We start from the raw sequence: 26,021 nt of genomic DNA on the forward strand, positions 1-26,021 counted from the left end.
AGCCCCCTGCCCCTCCCCTCAGGAATCCGCCCAGAGCGCTGCAAACTCCGCCTCTCCGGTTCCCTCGCCCGGCCCTTCCGACTTCCACCCAATCCGGAGGCCGCCGCACAGAAAACAAAGGCTACCATTGGGTCGCCCTGGAGCTCGAGGGCCCGCCCCCGGAGTGGTTTGTGAATGGGGGGAGGGGAGGGGGCGGGGCGGCCCGGAACCCTGCGAGCCCGAAGCTTCTTCTGGCGAGTTGCGCGACTCCGAGGCGTTACTCTGCGCTCCCTCCCGGCGGGCGGCGGCGGCGGGCGTTGGGATTCACGGGCCAGGGCTTCGCGAGGCTGGAGAGGCCAGGCCCAGGCCGCGGGCATAGGGCCCTCGCAGCTTCGGGACGCAGTATAATTGGATTTCCAAAAAGAACTAGCTGAGCTCTTGGCTCTAAGGCGCCTATCGGACTCAGAACGAGAATCATCCGTTTGGCACAAACTTGGGGGCCGAGCTTTTGGGGCTGAAGAAGGAGCGGGGGAGTAGAAAAGGAGACGAGGAGGAGGCGGCGGCGAGCAGAGCCTGGAGGCGAGGAGGCGGAGCAGCACCGCCGAGGAGGCGGCCTCGGCTAGCAGGCGGCGGCGCCGGGCTCTCGGCTGCCCCGGGCCAGACTTGGTGTGGGGGGCGCGTGCGTTACTGTGCGCTGTGGGTCGAGAGACTTGAGCGAAGTTTGAAGGGTAACCGGAGACGCTTGTTGCTCCTCGCCGCAGAAAAAGCCACACCGTTACGTCGCGGCGGGAGAAGGCCGCCCCCCTTGGCGCCCCCGGCCCAGGCAGACGAGTTTGGGCTCCCCGCGACTGATCGAGTGCTGGGCGGAGACGGCTGCGGCGCCCACGCGGCGCGGGCACCCCAGCTGCAGCGCCCTCAGCTCCGCGCCGCCCACGGCCCGGCCCCGGCGCCGGGAGGACTCTCATGAGCCGGGCGCGGCCGCGCCTCCCCAGATCCAAGCCTCTCTCGGCTGCCTTGTCGCGCTCCTCCGGCTGAGAGCGCCGCTGCACCCGTGGCCGGCGATGCGGGGCCCCGGCGCGGCCGCGTCGCGCTTGCCCCTGGGCCTGTGCACTCTAGTGCTTGCGCTGCTAGGCGCGCTGCCCGCCGGTGCCGGGGCGCAGCCTTACCACGGCGAGAAGGGCATCTCGGTACCGGACCACGGCTTCTGCCAGCCCATCTCCATCCCACTATGCACGGACATTGCCTACAACCAGACCATCCTGCCCAACCTGCTAGGCCACACGAATCAAGAGGACGCGGGCCTCGAGGTACACCAGTTCTACCCGCTGGTTAAGGTGCAGTGTTCTCCCGAGTTGCGCTTCTTCCTGTGCTCTATGTACGCACCCGTGTGCACGGTGCTTGATCAGGCCATCCCGCCGTGCCGTTCTCTGTGCGAGCGTGCCCGCCAGGGCTGCGAAGCGCTCATGAACAAGTTCGGCTTCCAGTGGCCAGAGCGGCTGCGCTGCGAGAACTTCCCGGTGCACGGCGCCGGCGAGATCTGCGTGGGCCAGAACACGTCGGACGGCTCCGGGGGCCCAGGTGGCGGCCCCACAGCCTACCCCACCGCGCCCTACATGCCGGACTTGCCCTTCACCGCGCTGCCCCCGGGGGCCGCTGATGGCAGGGGCCGTTCTGCCTTCCCCTTCTCGTGCCCCCGCCAGCTCAAGGTGCCCCCCTACCTGGGCTACCGCTTCCTGGGCGAGCGCGACTGCGGCGCCCCGTGCGAGCCGGGCCGTGCCAACGGCCTAATGTATTTTAAGGAAGAGGAGAGGCGCTTTGCCCGTCTCTGGGTGGGCGTGTGGTCGGTGCTGTGCTGCGCCTCGACGCTCTTCACCGTGCTCACCTATTTAGTGGACATGAGGCGCTTCAGCTATCCCGAGCGGCCCATCATCTTTCTGTCGGGCTGCTACTTCATGGTGGCCGTGGCGCACGTGGCCGGCTTCCTGCTGGAGGACCGCGCGGTGTGCGTGGAGCGCTTCTCAGAAGACGGCTACCGCACGGTGGCGCAGGGCACCAAGAAGGAGGGTTGCACTATCCTCTTCATGGTGCTGTACTTCTTCGGCATGGCCAGTTCCATCTGGTGGGTCATCCTGTCGCTCACTTGGTTCCTGGCAGCTGGCATGAAGTGGGGCCATGAGGCCATTGAAGCCAACTCTCAGTATTTCCACCTGGCCGCGTGGGCCGTGCCCGCTGTCAAGACCATCACCATCTTGGCCATGGGCCAGGTGGATGGGGACTTGCTCAGTGGGGTTTGCTACGTGGGCCTGTCCAGCGTGGATGCGCTGCGAGGCTTCGTGTTGGCGCCTCTGTTCGTCTACCTCTTCATTGGCACGTCCTTCCTGCTGGCCGGCTTCGTGTCGCTCTTCCGCATCCGCACCATCATGAAGCACGACGGAACCAAGACCGAGAAACTGGAGAAGCTCATGGTGCGCATCGGCGTCTTCAGCGTGCTTTACACTGTGCCGGCGACCATCGTCCTGGCCTGCTACTTCTATGAGCAGGCCTTCCGCGAACACTGGGAGCGCACCTGGCTCCTGCAGACTTGCAAGAGCTACGCGGTGCCCTGCCCGCCTGGCCATTTCCCGCCCATGAGCCCTGACTTCACTGTCTTCATGATCAAGTACCTGATGACCATGATCGTGGGCATCACCACTGGCTTCTGGATCTGGTCCGGCAAGACTCTGCAGTCGTGGCGCCGCTTCTATCACAGACTCAGCCACAGCAGCAAGGGGGAGACTGCGGTATGAGCCCCGGCCCCTCCCCCACCCTCCCTTCCCCCATCCCCTCCGAGGGGGAGAGGCACGGGAAGGAGAGAACTGCTGGGGTGGGGGGTGTCTGTAACCTCCTTGCCCTCCAAGGAGAAGGGACCTGGAAGAGAGATGAGATATGTAGATTTGGGACGAGGGGTGTGTTTGGATAAGGAGGTCTGGGTGGAAAAACGGTTTGAATGAAAAGACTTCTGGCAAAGACTTGCAGGATGATGATCATGATGATGATGATGATAACGATGATGTTAATCACGTACGGTATGGGCCGACCGGGGTCTATCAAGATTGAACCCAGCAGAGATTGCTCTGAGTTCTTCCCGGCTCCAGGGCTGAACTGGGACTGTGAGCGGTTCCCCTGCTGCAAGACAAGTGGCCTGTCCTCACTCCTGTGAGGCCCGGGTGAAAGGTACAGCTCTGTCTGCGGCGGCGGCTTTGTTGGGAAAAGGGAGGACTCCCTGCGGTGTCCTTGTCAAGCGGTGGTCAAACCATAATCTCCTTTCACTGGGGCCAAACTGGAGCCCAGATGGGTTAATTTCCAGGGTCAGACATTACAGGCTCTCCTCCCCTGGCCCCTCCCGCCTGTTTTTCCTCTCCTACGCCTTTCAAGTTCTTGTAAAATAAGCATTTGGAAGTCTTGAGAGGCTTGCCTCCTCGAATCCTAATGTGAGGATGCAAAGAAATGAAGATAACATTTCGAGATGAGGCAAAGGAGACGAGTAGTAGGTATTTCTGCTACTTTTTTATTTCCTGCAGAAGGCAGAAGGAAGAAAGAAGGGTGTTTTATTTGGTTTAATACTCTGAAAAGAAGTAATGACTTGTTGCTTTTCAAAACAGGAGTGCATTTTTCCCCTTGTCTTTGTTGTAAGAGACAAAAGAGGAAACAAAAGTGTCTCCCTGTGGAAAGGCATAACTGTGAAGACAGCAACTTTTATAGGCAAAGTAGCACAAATCAGAGGTTTCCTTTTGGATGTTAATTTGGCTGAGATAAACATTCCTTTTTAAGGAAAAGTGAAGGGCAGTGTGCTCCCATACCCCAATCAGGCAGAGGTTCTGACTCGGCTAAAGGAAAATGCAAGGGGTTTTGTTGTATTTGTTTTAATTAAATTTAATTCAGAACACATGATCCTGTCTACAGGCTCTGTTAAAATGTTTAGGGAAATCTCTCCCTTTATTTTTTTTTTCTTCCTATAAACCTACATTTAGGTTTTCTATTTTCTTCCAATTTGAATCCTTCAAGATAAAAGGAAAAGAATAATACCCTCAGCCTCCATAATAAAGAAGTTAAAAAAAATTTTTTTAAGTAAAGAACCATTTTTGTCCTGTTTTCTGAGTTCCATAAATCCGTTTATAAAACATCATGTGTATGCTGACCCTGTTTTTGTGTGGCTGGGTGGGGAGGTGACCTACAGAAATGATAATGAACGAAGCGGACAATTCAAACCATGGGTCCCATTTTTAAGGAAAGTCATTAAAAGAAGGTAAACTTCAAAGTAATTCTGGAGTTCTTTGAAATGTGCTGCATGACTTAAATTTATTAATCTTAAATCATGTACTTTTTTTTTTCTATAATAGAACTCTGATTCTTTTGCATAATGCTCTAAAGCTGAGCAGAGAATCATGGGAGCTAACCTTTACTCCACCTTTGACACCACCCTCCAATCTTGCAACACTATCCTATTTCTCAAAACAAGTTTTAAAATGCTGTTTTAAACAGTTTTCAGATCAGAGAGGGTACGGTCAGGAGTACAAGTTACTTTATATATGTAATGTTCACTTGAGTGGAGCTGCTTTTTATATTAAAGTTAACATCAACCTTGTGTTTCTTAAACTTCCAAAATGGTCTCATTTGTCAGATTTAAAACTCCCACTATACAGTTTTTTGGCATCTTTTGTGTTATATCTCTTGCATGTGAAATTTGTAAAATAGAGACAAGTGCAGTATGTATATTTTGTAAATCTCCCATTTTTGTAAGAAAATATATATTGTATTTATACATTTTTACTTTGGGTTTTTGTTTTGTTTTTCCTTTAAAAGTCTACAAGGAAGCCCCACTTTATCACATGTACAGATCACAAAATAAATTTTTTTAATACAAAGTGAATGTTTAGTTTACAATTTCTATATATATTTAAGCTAAAGAACAGAATTTTGTGTTATGAAAAGAAGGTGTGGAGGGACACCATTGGATCTGTCTGTCACGTAGATGTTCTATATTAGTGAAGTCTTATTGCCTTTTAAAATATAGTGTAATGAATGCTTTATCTGTCCTTTAATTTTTTTTTTCCTGTTGTTGCTGCTTCCTGCCTACTACCTTCCACACAACCCTAAGCCTTTTCACATCTTGCTTTGGATAACTTATTAACTTACTGAAGGTACAGAATAAGCATCTTTTAGAGAGGTGCTATCTGACCCTTCAGAGATGCAGAACATATTTGAAAGAGGACTAGAAAATATTTTTGGTCTGCTTTTCTGGTGATGTTTTTCTTGGGAAGAATTCAGTGAGTTCTTCGTGTGTGTGTGTGTGTGTGTGTGTGTGTGTGTGTGTGTCTTTTTAATTGATGTTTTTGTATTCTAATACACCTTACCTAATTTGTTAATTCTTAAATCCTTTGGGTTCAGGAGGCTGGTCAGATGATTCCAGTTAATAGCAAGGGCCTTTAGTATGGAGGCTTCTCAGCTGTAGGCTTCACTCTACCTTCTAGGTCAACCAAACCAGAGGTCAAGTGATTCCCCGAGGTGGCAGTGACTCAGCAGCTCCGGCAGGAATAGACTCCATGCCTGACCCCAGGATGGCCTCAAGCCACTGAAGCTATTCTTTTCTCTGGTCTGAGAGGCTAACTTTGGAATCAGATTAGACTGAGAAGCCTTCCTAACCAGGCACTTTGATATTAAACAGTCCCTCAGGGAAATGATAAAGGCATTCTAAATACTTCCAATTCCAAGAGCCTCACTAGCTTTAATTTTTTTTTTCCACTCTTCTCTCTTCTTTAAATCAGGTGCCTATTTTCTGGCTTTTCCTAACAGTCGCTCCATTCTTGGGCAGCCATCAAGACCCAGCAGCAGACTGGACGCTGCTATTTCTCCTTTCCCACTTCAGCTCTAAGCTTCTGTAGTTCTAAAGCTCAACAGAAACAGTTCCGTTTTTGTTTTAATTAACAGGCTTGCTCACATGGCTGGCATGTTTTACAAACACGCAGAAGGAAAACCAATGACAGTCCTCACCGGGAGGAGGGAGCCACACCAATGCACTCTGTGCAGAGCATCTTTTAAGATCCTCCTGGGTTTTGAACATCACAATGAGTGTGAGGTCATCTGAATCTGTGAAGATTTTGGCTTCAAGGAAGGAAAAAAATAGCGACTTAAAGTCTCTTTAGGTTTATCCAGTTTTCGCTCATAAAATGACACCTTTTAGGTTAAAGCATGCCTCTTTTAACACCACACTAATACCGCCTGTTAAGAATGTTTGCTTTTAGAGTAGGTGGAAGGCTCCCAAAGGGGTTTTTTGCTCACAAATTAACTGCTAAAGGCACTTAGACCCTTGTGTGAGTAGAGCAGTGTGACTGCTCCTATAAATGTGTCCCCTTCCTCTTTTCAGAGCTGCTTCATCCTGAAGGACGCCCAAAGATTGAAGAGCGTTGGTCTTTAGTGAGGGAACAAAGACTGTGTATGAATAAATTACTACCTGCTTTTTTTGTAAGCAAAGATAAAAGTGTTCGGTTTAATTCTTTTCACATTGGGATGCATCCTTACAGTTGACTCTTACCTAAGAATTTTAGAAGCTCATGGATTTTTAAAGAGGCACATCTTAGCAGAAAATATGTGAGAGAGAGTGCTTGTGAAAGGGCATGTGTAGAGTTTAAAACATTGGCAGCAGTTTGGTGTTAATCCCTAGATAAGGAGCAGAAACACTTGTGAGAATTTTTTGTAGTTTATAAACCAAAATTATTCTACACAATAATCCTACGCAACACGTAATATTTTTAAGTGGGTATGTGGGAAATTATGGCAATAAATAAATGTGCTGTTGACAACATTTTGTAATTAAACAATTTTTTAAGTGCTCTTGATAAAAAATAGTGGTATTAGAAATTCTTTGGGGAGAACTATAGGAGGACAGCAGCTGTAGGTTTGAGCCCTGTAATTATACTGGGAAATTCTCTTCTAACTCTCCCATCTTTAATTTCACTGAAAAGGCAAATGGCTATTTATAGATGGTATATTTTTATATATGTATATGTGGGTGGTGAATAAGGTCTACAGGGCTCCAGGAAATCCTAGAGGAGACCACAAGCACACCAATGTGGACTTAATTCATAGGCCTATTCTCTTTTTCTCTTATTTCACCCTTAGTGGCATTAAACTGATTTCATAAAACTCGCTTCTTCAACTGTTTTCAATTTGTGACATTTTTTACATCTGAATCTGTATTCCTCACATTTCATACAAAAATAAACTAGTTAAAAAGGCACCATTAAAATGTCCAGTGTTTTGGGGCACCTGGGTGGCTCAGTCAGTTAAGTGTCCAACTTCAGCTCAGGTCATGATCTCACTGCTCGTGAGTTCGAGCCCCATGTCAGGCTCTGTGCTGACAGCTCACAGCTCGGAGCCTGGAGCCTGCTTTAGATTCTGTCTCCGTCTCTCTGCCCCTTCCCCACTTGCTCTCTGTCTCTTTCTCTCTCAACTATAAATAAAACATTAAAAAATAATAAAGTAAAATGTCCAGTCTTTGATAACCACACATTGTATCTCTTATTCTCTTTGGTTGGAAAAAAAAGCTCAGTCACTTGTGATTTTCTCAATCAGTACAAAAGTGGTAGAAAAAAGGAAGTTTGGGGCACCTGGGTGGCGCAGTCGGTTAAGCGTCTGACTTCAGCCAGGTCACGATCTCGTAGTCTGTGAGTTCGAGCCCCGCGTCGGGCTCGGGGCTGATGGCTCAGAGCCTGGAGCCTGTTTCCCATTCTGTGTCTCCCTCTCTCTCTGCCCCTCCCCCGTTCATGCTCTGTCTCTCTCTGTCCCCAAAATAAATAAACGTTGAAAAAAAAAATTAAAAAAAAAAAAAGAAAAAAGGAAGTTTGTCTAAAACAATGGTGGTTTACTATAAGTGATCCAGTTCAAGAAGCACTGCTCAAGAAGTCACTATATAAAAGGTGCTCTGATGGGACTGGAAGGGGACTAGAGGGACACAGATAAAAGTAAGAAAGACAGTCTACCTGGAATAACTTGTGACATAATTCATGGTGAGTAGGGTGTTTCCCAAGGAGGAATAAGCAACTAATTACATTTCTAGACAGAACTTGGTAAGTGTCATTATAGAGGTTCAAGTGCTGCTTGGAATAATATTTACTTGACATATGGTGGCATTTACTACTTGTTAAAAGCTGCTTTCACATTCATTATTTGACTATCCTCATAATTACTATAAGAACCCTTCAATATATAATCATTCCTACCTTATTTTATTTTTTAATTGATGTTCAAAGTACTGTAGTTATATGACAGAGATGTTTTTACTTATTTATTATTTTTTTCAGTTTATTTATTTATTTTGAGAGAGCATGCAAGCCAGGAAAGGGCAGAGAGAGAGAATCCCAAACAGGCTCTGCTCAGCATGGAGCCCAATGCAGGGCTCAATCTCACAAACTGTGAAATCATGACGAGGGGCCAAATCAAGAGTCAGACACTTAACCCACTGAGCCACTTAGGCACCCCTGAGATTTTTTTTTTTTATTAAACTAATCTCTACACCCAATGTAGGGCTCGAACTCACAACCCCAAGATCAAGAGTCACATGCTTCACTGACTGAGCCAGCCAGGAACCCCTATAATAATTCCTATTTTAAAGATGAAGAAGCTGAGAGGCTCAGTGAGGTGAAGTGACACCTGAGGAGAAAGGAATCATTCTCATGTGTGCTCAGATTCTGAACTCAGTGCACTTTCTATAATATGCCACACAACCTGTCCTGAAAAGTGCTATGGAAGTTCAGTGGTAGGAATGACCATTTAATTGCAGGGGCAGGAGGGTGTCCAGCAAGAATGCATTTCCCAAGAACCCAGATTATGTGATCCATAATTTGTGCACTCTTATATTGGTTTCTTCACCTCTGTGGGTCTTGCTTTCCTCATCTGGTGAGGGTAACTTGTGAGACAAAGGTCTTCCTCCAGCATCCTGTGATTCCAAGCAGCCAGGAGGAAGTATGAACTGGCCCACCCCTTTGTGGATTATCCATAGCTGGTTTGAAATCCCTGTTTTGTTTTGTTTTCTTGTGTTTTTTTCCTGCGGGCCAGTATGTCTTCCTTTCTAGCCAACCAAGCCAGTGTGTGCTCTGTGAAGGAAAATGAGGATTACATTGACCTTCACAAGCCCAATTCAAAAAGTAAAATCATTACTGTATTACTATATACTGAAGCCAAAATGTAAGTTTAGGAGTTGTCTAGTCTCTTGAACTGGCTACTGTGTCATTCCTTGCTCTTCTTCATTAGCAAGTGCATTCTGCCATCTGATAATTCATCTTCCTCAATACCAAAGGGGTGTTATTGCATGGAATCTTGGTTTCTCTCAAAGACCATGTCTTCATCACAACCAGGTTGGCTGCAGTCTTGTTATCCTGGAATTGCCGTTGCTGGGTGTTTCAGTGCCAAATCAACATTTTATGTGGCTGAAATAATAGGACTGAGGCTCTCGATTTGGATCAGTTACACTCAGCCAAAAACTTGAATGCTTCTCTAGGTCATTGTCCCTAAAGTCTTCTTCAGAAGACTTCAAACTAACAAAATTAAATGGAAGCTATTGTGAGGAATTCAAATGTACTTTAGCTGGGGAGTCTGCTTCACTCTGCAAAGTCCTTTTAGGGAGCTCAAGTCCACCTCTTTTGCATTTCACTTCCTTTAATGCTTCACACCTGCAAATCTCTTTATGTATCTTGACTCTGGCATCAGATTCAGCTTGGACCATTAGAAGTGATCTCTGAGAGATGGGCATTTCAGGAGCAAGAAAGGGCATTTAGGAAGCAGAAACAAAGGCAGGAGAAGATAAAGTTCCATATAGTCCATGAATGAAAACAAGCTGCTCAAATGATCTTGGTGAGACAACAACCTAATACTACTCACCTTTGGAAAACTTGTTCCCCAAACTTCAGCTTGGCCTTGCAGAGGCCAATTCAATCAGAGGCAGAATCATCTTGGGGAGGGTATGACAGGACAGGGAGCAGGAAATATAGTACCAACAATGAAAGTTTGTATGGCATAACTTAGCCCCAATTATATTTTTTAATTTCCAAAGAAAAATAAATGGCATGTAGCATTTAGTTCCAGTTTCCAGATCTGGGATAGCTGGAAGGAGAGATGGGTGGCAGCTGGTCCCTGAGGTATAGCAGATGTAGGGAACAAGTCCTGGAGCTAAAATCATGAGTTTCTTCAGTGCCAGCAAATTGTTTCTTGAAAAACTAGGGCGTGCCAGGTGCTGTGTTAGGCCTTGGGTATAGCACACTGACTTCTGGAAGGTGTTGTCCTTTGTTGAACCTTTGTCAGAGGTAAGCACACACTCCTCACCTCACTTATTTCCCACACCAGCCTCTCAAATGGAGATTGAACCAAAACACCATCTTTTGTGTTACAGATTATCTTTCTCTCCATGATCCTAAAGTACTAACAACAAATGAGGAGCAGTATCTTTATTTTACTTTTATTTTTTTGAGTAGCAGTATCTTGATCACATTCTGAAGATGGGAAATCAGTGAGGCTAAACACAGCCTGTTCAGTGTCATGAGTAATCACAGGCCAGGCCACACTGAAAGTTCCACCCAGGTCTCCCAAAGATTCTGACTCTGGCCATCTTTTCCACAAAGCAGTATGCTTTGAAGATGTGGTATGGCCAGCGGGAGAGAGACCTAAGAGGGAGAGGGGAGTGACAAGTGATTTGGACCAGCTTTGTGAAAGGGAGCGTGACTGTACAAATATGTTGCCAACAACAGTGAAGATTGGCCCTTCTTACTGTGTTAATGATCATTACCTTTATAACTGCTAACATTTATTAAGCATTGACATTATGCTAAGGTCTGAGTATGATATATATAGTATGGTAGTTTTAATCTACAGAAAGTCTTAACCATAGTACTTGGCATCTAACAGAGGTCAGTACACGTCAGCACTATTGTTATTAATATATAATTATTTCATTAATTCTTCACAACAACCCTAGGAGGTAGGTATCATTATTCCTCATTTTACATACAAGGAAACTTGGGCTCGGAAAGGTGAGCCACAGACCAGCAAATTGGCTATAGCTTGTGCCCCTAATCACCATGCTATAAATATTTACTGAGGCCTTAATGTCTTCCATTCTCTATTATTCTTTTTAATTTAACCCAGAATTGAAGAAAGAATAAGTGAAGAAAATATTTCACATCAGGACTGAATGGAATTAAGGAGGGCATTTTCAGTGCTAGTCCCCAGAAAATTTGGGAGTTTTATTTTTGTTTTTTAAGTGAGAAGCAGAAGACTCATAAATGCTGTTTGAATTCTAGAAGGCTGGATGCTCCCTGTTCTTGCATATGCTTCTACATTGGGGTTCAAGGGCCTGGCATCAAGAATAAGCCTGAGAAGTACTTCCCAGAAATCACCAGGAACCATTTGGAAGGTTGGGCTAAGAGTCCCTCCAGAGATTTCCTCCATTGCTATGGCTTCTGCCCTTGCTCATTCTAGCCTGAGGATCAGGACACAGACTTAGTGAGAAGGTTCATGCTGCTTACAAACCAAGAGCCCACTGAACAAGACCATGAGAACAACAAACCTTAGCAGCATGGAAACCCTCTTTCTAAAGGTCTATTGGAAGAATCACAAGAATCTTCACAGTATTATTATCATATATACCATAGCAGTATTATCATAATGAAATGATAAGATGATAGCTATCCTTTAATGAGTGCTTACAATGGGCAAGTTCTGTGTTAAGCCCTTACATCAACTCACTTAATCCATACATTATAAGGTGGAAATTACTCTCATTCTCATTTTACAGACTCTTAATATGGAATTCTGGAATCAACCTGAGCATTAGCATTGAACATGAGCTCAAAAGAGAGCGTGTTCAAGCACCCCACTCTAAATACCCTTTTATTATCCACACTTTACAGAAGGAACAACTGAGGCACAGAGAATTTAGATGGCCCTTAAGGTTATGGAATGGGGAATAATTTAGGTCTACCTCCCATTGGAGTGCTCTTTAACAAACAGGAAATGATTTGGGGGAAAGAGTGAAAACAATTCCAGAGAACACAGTTAAGTTTCTCTTCTTTCTACCACTGGCTCCAGGAACTGTGAATTTTGAAGGCAACACTCTTTTTGTTGTTGTTCTTTTAAAAAAACAAAAAGCAAACAAAAACCCTCAAGAGATTATTTCACGAGTTCCAACAACAACAGCAAATCCAGTACGTTTGCAGAGAAAGAAGTGAAACATTGCCTCTCTCCTGATGCGTTTTTGCAGGCTTGCAACATTTGCCAGCAAGATAACTGGATTTCCAAAAGAGGGAAGGGTCCAATCACAGGAGACTTCATAGCAGAAACAGGTAAATAAGCAACTCAAAAGGGTTTGCCGGTACAACTGTTTGCTAATCTGCTAATTAAGGCCTGTGAGTTAGATATGATGGGGATATAGAGTCCATTCTTTAGTTTATGGGCCTAGGTGAGCTTTACGTTGCTTAGAAATTATGGATTTCTTTCATAAAAGAAATGAAAGGTTGGTGGTGGTGGCGGCGGCTGCAGTGGTGTGTGTGCGTATGTGTGTATGCAGACTATTTTAAATAAAAGGGGTCTTGTGTGTATGAGACGGTTCAGACTGGTCTTTGATGATCTAAAGGAAGGCAGACTTAAGGAGAAAAAAACCTAAATGTTAAGGTAAGATCTTTTTTCATTTAATTTGTTTTTTAAAAACTGCATCTCACATGTACATCTCCCCTCTTTGTCTCTCTCTTTCTCTATCCTTCACGATTAACATTGAAATACCATAGTTATAGCTGCATATCCCATTGTTAACTTCTGGGTTTCATTCCATGAGGCTTGACATAGATGTCAGATGGATGCACTTGACACCCTTGCACAAAGACACATACCAGCCTAAAAGGAAACTATTTAATTTTAGCAGAATTCATTCTAAGGATGATTTGTTGCCATTTTCATCACCATTTGCACTTAGCATTTCCAAGGAATTAAATTTGTAAATAGCACACTTTTTTAGGGGAAAGTCCGTCAATGCTGTAATACTTGGCCTGCAGTGCTCTCGGCTTCTAGCATAGCATGCATTTGCCAGCGCTCCCTGTAGCATTCCTAAAAAGCCAAATGGCTTGATAAAGTCAAAGGAACCCCAGAAAATGAGAACAAATGTTTCAAACCAAACCATCCTCTCAAGTCACAAGGAAGTTTCATTTTACTGTTAGTACAAGTGAGTGACAAAAAAGAAGGTTAAAAAATAAACTTTCAAGTTCTCCATTCAGGTCCTGCTTAGGGGATCTCCCCCTATAAAAGTGGATTCTTACTTTATTTAAGGTGGGAATCTATTTCACTGTAAGAGTTAAATGGAACAGCAAGGAAATTCCGTTAGTTCATCTCTGATGAGAGAAAGGCGACCGACAATTCCTCTATTCATTAAGTGGCTTTTGGTCCACAAGTTGTACAAAATGTTTACTTCAGATAACTTAAGTCTCCTTTCAGTTCACGCCACCACTATTATATATTTATAACTGCTCCGTGTTTGTCTCTCAGGATTCCCCAAATCTGTCCAAGCAGTTCAAGTGGCTACCGAAAAAAATCTAAATGCAGTCTTTGCCGTCCAGTCAGAATGCTGTCTCAACTGCCTTTTCTTATTTTTAAATTAAAAAAACACAATTTTCTGTTCGTCAGAACACACCAGGTTTGGGCTCTGCTTATGAATGGAAATACTCAAGTTTTGGGGCACCTCGTTGGCTCAGTTGGTAGAGAATGCAACTTTTGATCTCAGGGTCTTGAGTTCAATCCCCACATTGGGCACAGACATTACCTTAAACAAACAAACAAACAAAAATAACTGCTCTTTAAATAAAAAAATAAATACTCAACAGTTTCTACCTCCAAGGCACTTACAGCGTGTATAGAGGTAAAATTATTGTGTCTCTTACTCTCCTGTCCTGGACACTTGATTTAAAAAATGAAAGAAAGGGTTAGCCTTTTGCATAGTATCAGACTTCAAGAAAAATTAGAATGGAGCTAGCTAGCTTCATTCTCCTTGGGGACACTTCTTTTAACCCAGAGATCTTTCTTACCTGTCACTCTGAACCAAGAAAAAGGAAACACAAAGATGGAATGCATTTAAAAAAAAAAAAAAAAGGAGAAAGAAAAAAGAAAAAGATCAAAGGGAAAACCCAGCAAAGAAAGAGAGAGAGCAAGATAGCAAGAGAAAATTCTGAACACAGCACTGCTTCTGAGCCCCTGACACCTTGATTCAGTCATTCCTTCTACAAATATTAGTTGACTTTCTATTGTTATTCTCATTTCCTGTATCCCAGAGTTATAATAAATGGTAACATTGAGGGTTTTGATGCACCAGGCACATATGTAGAGTGTACTAAGCACTGTGCACTTCTTATCTGATTCTCTCCAAACTCTCTGAGATAGATACTATTATTCCCATTTCCCTAAAGCTGAGATATAGGGAAGTTAAGTAACTTGCCAAAGATCCCTTTATTTCTACACTGTATGCATTTTTCTCTTTCTGCTTTCTGCTTTTTTTCCCCCCAACCCTGAGTGCTGAATTGTGGGTATCCATAGAATCAACTGTTTCTTTGAAATATCACTAAAACTGTGATTAACTTCTCTTGGGATTGTGAAATACATTTATTCCAAGTCATGTGTTACTTATTAGCAGGGAATTAGACCCTGCTTTTCCATGATCTATGTTTAATGACTTCATCCCACACGAGAGGGTATCACAGGAGGATCATGGTCACCAGTGGGGAAGCTTATACACTTGAGGAGCCAAAGTGGGTTTGATTTAGCTCACCTCATTGTGTTCTTACATAAAAGGGGTTGCAGGGGAGCCCAATAAGAGCCCCCCACCGGGGCAAAGTGACTCAAGAATTACAATATCCAAGTCCAGATGACCCATTTAATGTACTCCTCAAGTGTTCACCCTGTGTCCAGTCTCCAAACTCTCCCTGAAGATGAGAAATTTGAGAAATAACGACAGATTCTTTAAGAAGTTTGAGAGTTGTTTGGAAAAGATGAGTTAATTGCTCCCTCCAAGCATGAAAAAGTCACCAGTGTTATTCTGGTTTGGGGAAATAACTTCAGCTCACTTGTTGAGTGCATAGTGCTAAAATGGTCAAGGGACAAAAGAATGTCTCACAGCCAACCTAGGCTGTCACCTCCTAGCTTGAGATGTCCCTTTTCCCAACCAAGGCATCCTGGAATGTTTAAAAGTCCACCCACCAACACTGCTGTTAGAATAAGCAAAGCAGGCATCTCTCTGTCAGAGAGCCAGTTATTGTAGCTCCCTCTATGGGACTTGCCTCGGAGAACAGAGGGTGATTACAAGCGAAATCATGCTCCCCTGGAGTTGTCAGCCTTCCCCTACAGCCCAACAGGCTCTGGGCACTTAAGAAGCATCGTGGACCCCTAAGACAAGGTCAGTGGTTTGAGATCCAACAGCTAGTGCTATGTATTTTCCTCAGCCAGCAACTGCAATTTATCCTTGGCTCTGTCCTCTCCCTTAACCCCTCCAGTTGGCCAATTAACTTGGATTCTAGTTCTTCCCCATGACTACCATTTCTTGCTTAGATCATGGTAATAGCCCCCTAACTGGTCTTCCTACCTGCATTTTGGTCCCTCCTCCAATTCATCTCCACCCTGTGCCAGAAGAAATCATGGTACATGTAACTATGACTGTCTCTTCCTCACTTAAGACCATAAGCAAAGCATGCAAGTCCTTCCATGACTTCTGCCTACCTCTTCAGCTCATCTCCCAGCATTCCCGCTCTGCAGAGAGTACTCTAGTAATGTTGATCTGTTCACAGTTGCCGTACATACCCATGTCACAAATTCATTTTTTGAGGAAAGAGAGAATTTGTAGCTATTTTGACCACAGAAAGTTAATCAAGCTCTGTACTGGATGAACTCCAGCTCTCTTGCTCCCTGCAAAAATAGACAGGAATGTGGGCTCAGAAGAAAACCAAAGTGAAGGCCTAGATACCTCCATAATCACCCTGGGACATTCCTACACCACCCTGGGACAACTAAAGGAATCCCAACAAGAAAGAACATTACTGGGGGAGCCACCAAGGCTGACTGAGGTGGCTCAGTCAGTTGAGTGTCTGACTTCGGCTCAGGTCACGATCTCACGGTCAGTCAAGCCCCGTGTGGGGCTCTGTGCTGACAGCTCAGCGCCTGGAGCCTGCTTCAGATTCTGCCCCTCTCTCTCTGCCCCTCCCCCAGTCATGCTCTGTCTCTCTCTCTCTGTCAAAAATGAACAACAACAAAAAAAAAACATAAAAAAAAAGAAGGAACATTACTGGACTAAATAAATAAATAAATAAAAATAAAATTAAATTTAAAAAGAGCATTAAGTATTATTATGCCTAGGCAGTGATTTTTCTTATATTTACCTTCTAGTGCCCAGCACAATATCTAGTACCTGGAGATGCTCAGTGTATTGTGTTGAGAGTATCCACCCAAAGTTCATGTCCTTCCCAGAACCTCAGAATGCAAACTTATTTGGAAATAGGGTTATTGCAGATGTAGTTAATTAAGTTAAAATGAGGTCATATGAGAATAGGGTGGGCTTTTAATCCAATATGATTGTTGTCCTTATAAGAAGAGATAGAAAGACACTCCAGGAGAATGCCATGTGATGACAGCGGCAGAAATTGGCCTGGTTTGTCTACAAAGCAAGGAAATCCACAGATTGCTGGCAACCACAGAAGCTAGAGGAGGCAAGGAAGTGTCTTCCTCTAGAAACTTCAGAAAAAGCATGGTATTATTGGTACCTTTTTTTAAACTTCTAGCCTCCAGAACTGAGAGAGAATAAATTTCTGTTGTTTTAAGCCACCTTGTGTGTGGTAATTTGTTACACCAACCCTAGGAAAATAGTATACTCAGTGAATAAGTCTGTTGGATAAATAAATACAAGAATAAATAAATGGATCACATCTGGAAAATTATTCGGAGCCAAATAATGTATTAGCACCCTTAGAGATATAATTTGTATGTTATCAGCCAAAATCTATTCCCATTGCCCCATGACCCTATAACTAGATTAGAGCTGAATGCATAGTTGGAACTCCAAAATACTAGTCTTTCTCTAGACTGGCTACAATACCTTGCTATAGCTAGAGAACAAAACTAAGAACCCAGAGTTCAAGGAATCACAGATCCTTTTGAAAATCTGATGGAAACTATGGGCTGAGTCCCCAGAAAAATGCAAGTGCATTCATATATGCCCAAGACTTCAGGCAATTTCCTCCTACCTCCCCAAACTCATTGAACCAAGATTTGAGAATTCCTAAATTAGAAGATACAGGTAGAATGTTTAGGAATTTTCACCAATTTTTTTGGACACATGGAAAACAGAGAAAGGCAAGTTCCCTGTTTACGCTATTCCATGGGGTGTCTGGGTGGCTCAGTCGGTTAAGCATCTGACTTCAGCTCAGGTCATGATTTCCCCATTTGTGGGTTCAAGCCCCACATTAGGCTCTGTGCTAACAGCTCAGAGCCTGGAGCCTGCTTCAGATTCTGTGTCTCCCACTCTCTCTGCCCCTCCCCGACTCATGCTCTGTCTCTCTCGCTCTCAAAAATGAATAAATGTTAAAAACAATCTAATAAATTAGGTCATGCCAAATCAAGAGGCTCCCATTACTTGGAATGGGCTCAGATGGCTCGTCTAAGAGTCATAGTGGACCACAGGAGAGCAACCTGGCCTGGAAATGTAGGGACCTGAATTCCATTAATTTAATGGAATTCATTTAATTCTTTTATTCTTTCTGTCTTCCATTCACACCCATACCACTAAAATAAGGTTGCTTTTAGGGTCAAAGGACAAGTTAATGAGATAATGTTGGTAAAGCACTTTGCCCTCAGGAAAATGTTGCTTTGTAAACATGAGATATTATTAGACTTTATCAAACTTCAGCCCAGCCAGCAGTGGCCCAGACAGTGGTGAGTCCTCTTTTTTATTTACTGTTTGGCCAAATTGGGTTCTTTCTCTAAGGCAGACAGTGTATGAGGTCTCCTGATGGCTGGTATAGAGGACCCTGATAAGTGGACCCTATCACCTCCCCTTGAACAGTGCAAACAGATCATTTGACTACATTTGATCAAAGTCCCCATCCTTTACTAACAGGCCCAAATCTCTTTGTGCATACATATTAAAGCAATAATCTTTAGGGAATTCTTCCTTTCCTGTGTGTGTTAATTTCAATGTGAATTATTCAAATATATCAACAAGAAAATAAATCTTATTTCATGTTCAGTGGTTGTGATTTTTTAATTACTTCTTAGGAATGATTTCATAGAACTTCCCCTTTTATTTCTGCTGTTCTTGGCCAATTTGAAAAAGGAGAAAAACATGATGATCGCTGGTTTCAAAGACATTGGTTTTAGAACTTATTAAAAGTAACAAAAAGAAAAGAGTAATTTCTACAATTAGCAAATTGTAGTCAAACTTAAATGTTTCAGACTAACATTTTCTAGCCTCCCAAAAAAAAGGGGGGGGGGGAGAAAGGAATTGCTTGAGTTCTATGGAAATTTGTTTTAAAAAAATCTCAAGGGAGCTTTTTTCATCATCAGAATTGACAAGGACAGAATGAACTGAGAAAAACCTAAAATGACAGCAGTAATTTTCATCAACATGAAGATGACATAGAATCTTAACTCAGACCCTTAAGAAATCCCACTACAAAGGAAAAAGAGTTCTCCCACAATTACCCACTCCTCATGCACACATACTAAGGGTACCTGACAGATGACATTAGCCAGTGCTCTGCATTTGGTCAAATACCATTTCACCAAATTACACCAGTCAGACTTATTAACCATAAAGATGAACTTGCAAAGAGATTGTTGAATCCTTATGATAGAGTATGAGAATTTTCTCTTCTTCCATCCCTACTCCCTCTCCATCTCCCTCCCTCCTTCCTATTATGTACCAGGCACTGTGCTAAGTAAGGGTTAATGACGTACATTCTACTACCTATAAGATCAGTATTTAAATCATTTAGATTGCAGATCTTGCAACTTTTGGATAGATAGAGATGTACCTTGGGAAGAGGAAATTGTGTTTGGTGTGGCGGGGGACTGGGGGAGTGGAGGAGCAAGAGAAAGATAATTTGTAAGAATGGTTGCCTTTGGAAGGTCCTATTTGAGACACAAGTTTGAAAGGTGAAATTATTTTCTACTGCTAATATTCTCACCATTTTGCTTCCTCCCCTTTTCTCTCCAGTAAATCAAATATTTACCAGTTACTCAGCACTATCTTAAATGACCCCCCAACCTATGATACATGATCTATGTGTATCCGGGATACATGTATTTATATTACAGGCAGTAAAGGCATGGTAGTCTCCAAACTTTGCCTCTCAGAATACTGTGTCCTAAGAACATTTATGCCTCATCAAAAAGGAGGAAGAATGAATGAAAGAGAACCCCAGTAGGTTTTAGAAAAAGTATACACGAAAGTTGTTTAAATACATATTTAAATTTGCTAAAAATAGCTCTGATTGCAGGAGAAAATTAATTAAAGTAGACGAAAAGCTTCTAATCAGATTTATGCTATCTGATCCTGTAATTAGACCTGGCTTTTAGGCCATCCTAATAAGTTTATTTGAAAAGGAAGAGAGATCATTGTTTATTGGAATGGCAATAATTTGGGTTTCTTTAATTGACTCCTGGTGTGAATACGTTGATGCCTGCTGTTCTCTAAGAGGCAGCATGGAAAGTTTCCAGGAAAAGTTCACATTCCAGGGGCGGCTTTGGAATCTACTTTCCACTGCAACCCAAGTCTGCCATTGGGGCTTGAATTCGTCCCAACAAAACGCCAACTTTCAAAGGCAGCCTCACCAGGCAGCAATCATCATGGCTATGCCAGGGGGCTGGATAAGGAGCCCAGTTTTGAGCTGGGCCATCAAGATAATAGAGCGCATTTCCGAAATCTTACCTTCCCTATGTCCAAAGCACTGAAAAGCACAAAGGGTGCCAAAGGCTGTGACTTCAGGAGCCAACAGTCAGGATTTGTAGACAGCATTAACATTCTGACATTGTCAGCCGCAAAAGAGCTGCAATGAAGGGGGAGAGAAGAGTACTAGATCTTTCTCCTCCCAGAGCTCCCAAATTCCCAAAAGCAGTTTTGTCAGTTGCCTGCTAGAAATGAGTACATTCCATAGGAAATTAATAAGGTGCAAAATAAAAATAATCCATAACTCATTTGAAAGCAGAATGCATTCTGAAGTCTCTCACTACTTTAAGTGCTAGTAAATCGATGTTTTCTTTATAGGGCGTTTTGGTCAGAAAGAAGGTAGAGACCCCTGGGTGGCTCTGTTGGTTAAGTGTCCGACTTCGGCTCAGGTCATGATCTCACAGCTCATGAGTTCAAGCCCCACATTGGGCTCTGTGCTGACAGCTCAGAGCCAGGAGCCTGCTTAGGATTGTGTGTCTCCCTTGCCTGCTTGTGCTCTGTCTTTCTCTCTCTCAAAAATAAATAAAGATTAGAAAAAAAATTTTTTAATAAAAATTTTTTTTAAAAAGAAAGAAGGTCGAGAAGAGAGGTCCTGAAAGAGGAAGTGGGGATTTCAAATCCTGGTTTGACCCTGAAGACCTAACAGATGACCAACTCTCCATACATGATCATAATGGCAACTCTCCTCCCTTCTTCTAAGAACATCCAGCATGCAACCCCACCATGTTGGTATAGCACTAATCATGGCCCTTTCCCTGACACAGTCCCCCTGAACATAGTTAATCATTTGAAGGTAGGCATCTGACCCACGCTGGGTCACATTGAGCTTTTCCCAAGGAATTAGAACTGGAGCTAAAGAAGAAGTCAGTCTCTCTCTGGGTCTCTGGGCTGTGGGATGTAAAGTCCAAGAGCCATTAAATGCCATCTCACTGGCTTCAGAAATGAAAGGCAGAGTAGCATCCCAGTACCATTCAGGTCCCTGATTCTGCTTGTTTCTGAGATGTAGCTCAATGTCATCACCATCATACTAGTTAACCCTTTTTGCTTAATCTAATTTGCATTGGGTTTCTGTCCTTTGTAACCAAAAGAGTCCCGACCAATAAAACACACCTTTCTGTTTAAAAAAATAAATGTTTAAAGAAATATTTAGAATAAGAAAATAATTAGGATGTCTTTCTAATAATCTTCTAGGTCTTCTTCCTCTTCTCCACAGGATTTTCCTGATTTTTACTGCCTAAAATGTCTCTTATCGTGGAGAATATCTGATAGTGCCAACTTCTAAAGCATAGTGGTAACTGGGAAAGAGGTGGGAAATAAAGCAAATGAAAGAGTAGATCTGAAATGCATTGAGGACACCTACCTGGCACCTCCAGAAGGACAGGGTCCAAGTCCTCCAAGAAGCAGACACGAAGACAGGATTAGATGTGCAAGAGATTTATTAGGAAAAACACCTGTGAGGGAAAATGGGGAGGGAGCCAGGAGAAATGTCAGACTGGGGACAGGTCTGACCTTGTGAAGGAGAGGGGTAAAGGAGGAAAGTTAAGATGGAAGTATCTTAGACTATTTTGCAGTTTTAAGAAATTCTTTTTTTTTTAATGTTTATTTATTTTTGAGAGAGAGAGTGGGGGGAAAGGGCAGAGAAAGGGAGGGGGGAGGACAGAGGATCTGAAGCAGGCTCTGTGCTAAGAGCAGAGAGCTCGATGCAGGGCTCGAACTCACAAACTGTGAAATCATGACCTGGCCCTAAGTTGGACACTTAACCAACTGAGCCACCCAGGTACCCCAGTCCTAAAATATTCTTTAAAGTTTTGGCAAGGCGGGGGCGTCTGGCTGGCTAAGTTGATAAAGCATGCGACTCTCGATCTAGAGATCATAAGTTCAAGCCCCATGTTGGGCATAGAGCCTATCTGGAAAAAAAAAAAAAAAGTTCGGCAAGACAGCCAGGGAGTCCTTGAGACAAAGTTACCCACCGGAGGAGTCTCCCATCTGCAGTGTCTCCCAAGAACAAGCCCGCCCGCTACAGTATTGCTGTCATACTCAGTCATCAGCTAGGAGCAGCCTGTGGGAAGCTTGGAAGCAGGACAACTGCAGTGATGGATTTCAGAGCAGGCAACTGGGGCCCTCAGTCAATTATGCTCTGCACAGTTGGAGATCTGAGAGGTACTTTTTCATGGTCACCATGGTCTGCCTCTTCTCTCCACAGGGCCTCATTCAGCACCTATTTCTTCAATGTCCACTTGAATGCCACCCGCTCCTCTGCCCTGATTTATACAAGCAGAAGTATTCTATTCCTCTGGATTCCCACAGCATTTGCTCCATCCTTCTCTTACACAACCTAATACTTTCTACCTTCTGTTACTTTCTTGCAATACTTTCTATTTTATATTGTGAGTGATATATGCGGCCCACCCAGATACAACTAACCCCTGTAAGCCACTATTCTATTAGGGGACCAAAGTGGGAGTAGAGGCTGCTTACTTTATTTGCCTACTCTGGGCACTTGAATTTTGACCTGAATACTCAGAGTTTACCTCATTTAGGCAGTTGCTTTATTCCCTCTAGTCTCAGACTCGTATTTGTTCACATCTTAACATTTCTAAAATTGGGAGGCCACTTAGAACTTATGTTAAAAGAAATTTGCCACCTGCTGGCAGGAGAGTAAGTTGAGACAGAGCTGTTACTGTCTGCCCATGGGAGGACTTAGCACGGCATATTTACAATAAGTGAAGCAAATATTTATTGCTGAAGGCATGACTACACTTTCATGTTTTCTAGCAAAACAACAGCCAAGCACTCCAGAGGACCCTAGAAGAGGATTGCCGGTCTACACAATGGGCATAGTAATTACATACAATAAAAACTGACAGACATCTCAGGAGAAATAGCAGAATTTTTAAAGTTAAGTTGGTATGATTAACTCATTCATCACAAAATGATTCTCAGGCACCAAATATTTTTTAGAACCTTCTTTATAACTTTCACAAGAAGCTGTTTACCTTGTAGAAAGGGTTAATTTAATTAACAGTAGAACAAAATTATGAATTTAACCAAATAGGGAATACAAATGAAACCCTGGTATTCTACAATATAGCTAACAAGTAGACTGCCTAAGCCTACGTTTGCTAAGAAAGTCAAGATCACTAGGCCAGGTGATAAAAAGCAGAGGATCCTCATGATGCTATCTGTGCACAACTGTCAACGGTCACAAAGGATTCAGAAGAATCCATAGGCTGAATCTGAAAGAGGTTTGTTCTTGGGGTGCCTGGCACAGTTGGTAAAGCATGTGACTCTGGTCTCAGGGTTGTGAGTTCAAGCCCCATGTTGGGTGTGGAGATTACTTAAAAGTAAAACTTTCAGGGGTGTCTGGATGGCTCAGCTGGTTAAGCTTCCAACTCTTAATTTCAGCTCAGGTCATGATCCCTGGGTTGTGGGATTGAGCCTTGCATCAGCTCTACAATAAGCACGGGGTCTGCTTAAGACTCTCTCAGGGTGCCTAGGTGGATCAGTCGGTTAAGCATCCAACTTTGGCTCAGGTCATTGTCTCATGGTTCATGGGTTCGAGCCCTGTGTCAGGCTCTGTGCTGGTAAGCTCAGAGCCTGGAGCCTGCTTCAGCTTCTGTGTGTCTCTCTCTCTCTCTCTGCGCCTCCCCTGCTCGCACTCTGTCTCTCAAAAAAATGAATAAATGTAAAATAAAAATTTTTAAAAAAGACTCTCTCTGGCTCTCTCTCTCTCCCTCTCCATCCCTCTCCCCTGCTCTGCTCTGTCTCTTTCTAAAAAAACTAAAAAACAAAACAAAACAAAAAAACACTTTAAGAAAAAAGTGAAGAGGTTTTTCTCAAACATTGAGTGAGGTACTGAAAAAGAACGTACAAATAAGTGTTATATTTATAATAGTCTTTTCCCCCTTAAAACCTGTTATTATATTATCAGTGTATCTAAAAATGTATGGCATCTCGAACTTGAGGAACTAGGGTTACTATAATAACAATGGAATAGTTCTTCAACTTTTGACTTTAGGTTGATGCCAAAATGATTTGTTAAGAATAACTAAATGCAAACTCTGTAATAAGAATTCTGTACAGTTTAAATATTGAGTTGGCAAAGCTCAGTACCAATGGTCGTCAATTTGCTGGTTCAGTTTACAATGGTTCAACTCAATGTTTCCACTTTATGATGATGTGAAAACAAGGTACACTCAGCAGAAAGTGTGCTTAAAATTTTTAATTTTGATCTTTTCCCAGGCTGGTGATATGCAGTATGATATTCTCTCATGATGTCTGGGCAGCAGCGAGCTGTAGCTCCCCATCAGACCATGATCAGGAGGGTAAACAACTGATATGCCAACCACCATTCTCCACCCATACAACCATTCTGTTTTTCACTTCCATTTCATTATTCAATAAAATTGCTTGAGATATTCAATGCTTTATTGTAAAATAGGCTTCGTGTTAGATGATTTTGCCCAGATTTAGGCTTATGTAAGTGTTCTGAGCATGTTTAAGGTAGGCTGGGCCAACTGGTGATGTTCAGTAGGTTAGGTATGTTAGTTGCATTTTTAACTTATAAAATTTTCAACTTACAATGAGTTTATTGGGACTTAACCCCATCGTAAGTTGAGGAAGATCTGTATATGCATCACAATTCACTCTCCCTCCATTGCCTATGGGAGACATAACTGATCAGCCATGGAACTCCTTTTTGCTAGGCCACAACTCTGCAGAATTATTCTCAATTAAGTGTTCTAGGAAGCCACTACCAACTGATTGGATTTAGTACCGAATAAAAAACCTGTTTGCCATCCCTATGTTCTTATATGGAATTATCTCCAAAGAATATACAAGGGGTTCTGACACCAGTCTCCTCTCTCTCCACCCTGAGAGATTAGTGAAAGCTTACAATAGCATGGCCAAAGAACCATTTGCGGTTCAGCTTGGAATCTTCTTGCAGGTTCTAGAATCTATAGACCTAGTGTCCCACATTGTTTTAAGCCATCCCACCCTGTTACTAATCACAAAAAGGTGTGATTTTCTTCCTTAAAATATGCCCTATTGGGGCGCCTGGGTGGCTCAGTCGGTTAAGCGGCCGACTTCGGCTCAGGTCATGATCTCACGGTCCGTGAGTTCGAGCCCCGCGTCGGGCTCTGTGCTGACAGCTCAGAGCCTGGAGCCTGTTTTCAGATTCTGTGTCTCCCTCTCTCTGACCCTCCCCCGTTCATGCTCTGTGTGTCTCTCTCTCAAAAATAAATAAACGTTAAAAATTAAAAAAAAAAAAAACATATGCCCTACAATGCTTGCTGCCTGTTCTGCTAACTAATGAAAATGGCAGTGTGGTACTTCATAAAATTTAAAACTCTCACCAAGTGTTCTGTGTCTTAATTCTCTTGGTCTTTAATCAGAGTGTGTGATCCTCTGTTAGGAAGGATAAGAATCACTTCCTGCTTAGAACTGAAGCTGAAAATGTATCCCTTATTTCAGGGTAGTTTGAAATTTTTTGTGCCATACCATCAAGCTCCTCCTGGGGAAAAGCAACTCAGGGTATTACTATTTAATCATGCCAAGCCCAGTAACATATAGGCTTATTGGAGCATGTCTTATTTTCCCTTGCTAGGCTGTGAGCCTCCTGAGCCCAGGGACTGTACTATTTATGTATCCCAATTATACCATCTTATATCAAAACATTCATATAGAAGGTGCTCAATAATTTTTTTCAGAAAGGGGCTCAAAGGGGAGAGAATTCTTTTACAGTACTGGGTTACATCTCCATTGTAATCTGTTGTGACTCTTGGATCTGAGGAAGGATTAAAAGAATTTTGTTTCTATGAATATTAACCTCCTCATCTCCATCCCCAAGAATCCCTGATATTCAAGGAATTCCTCAGCCTAAAAAATAAATAACCTTTCATTTGCTTCATCTATGGTTCTCAATGCTGGCTGAACATTAGACTCACCTGGAGAACTCCTAAAAATCATAGTACCAGGGCCCTAGCTCAGAATGATTTAAGCAGATTCTGTGGGGGTGAGGGCACTGGCACATCATTTCTCC

At 43.3% G+C, this 26,021-nt stretch overlaps 1 protein-coding gene across 1 annotated transcript; it reads left to right on the top strand.

Moving 5' to 3' along the window:
* Positions 1-275: 275 nt before the first annotated feature.
* FZD7 (frizzled class receptor 7) lies at positions 276-24,401 on the top strand. The gene is made up of 3 exons (XM_019839139.3): positions 276-2,759; positions 12,269-12,350; positions 24,221-24,401. Exons 1-3 carry the CDS (start codon positions 1,041-1,043, stop codon positions 24,226-24,228), a joined length of 1,809 nt encoding a protein of 602 aa, XP_019694698.2. The 5' UTR covers positions 276-1,040; the 3' UTR covers positions 24,229-24,401.
* The last annotated feature ends 1,620 nt before the right edge of the window (positions 24,402-26,021 follow it).

Source organism: Felis catus, chromosome C1, assembly GCF_018350175.1.
Source record: "Felis catus isolate Fca126 chromosome C1, F.catus_Fca126_mat1.0, whole genome shotgun sequence".
NCBI classification, from domain to species: Eukaryota; Metazoa; Chordata; class Mammalia; order Carnivora; family Felidae; genus Felis; species Felis catus.

Excerpts from the sequence above, each read along its gene's own strand:
- FZD7 (XM_019839139.3), top strand. The coding sequence starts at position 1,041 with ATGCGGGGCCCCGGCGCGGCCGCGTCGCGCTTGCCCCTGGGCCTGTGC. Across the intron at positions 2,760-12,268 it reads GCAGCAAGGGGGAGACTGCG|GCTTGCAACATTTGCCAGCA; the intron begins GTATGAGCCCCG and ends GCGTTTTTGCAG.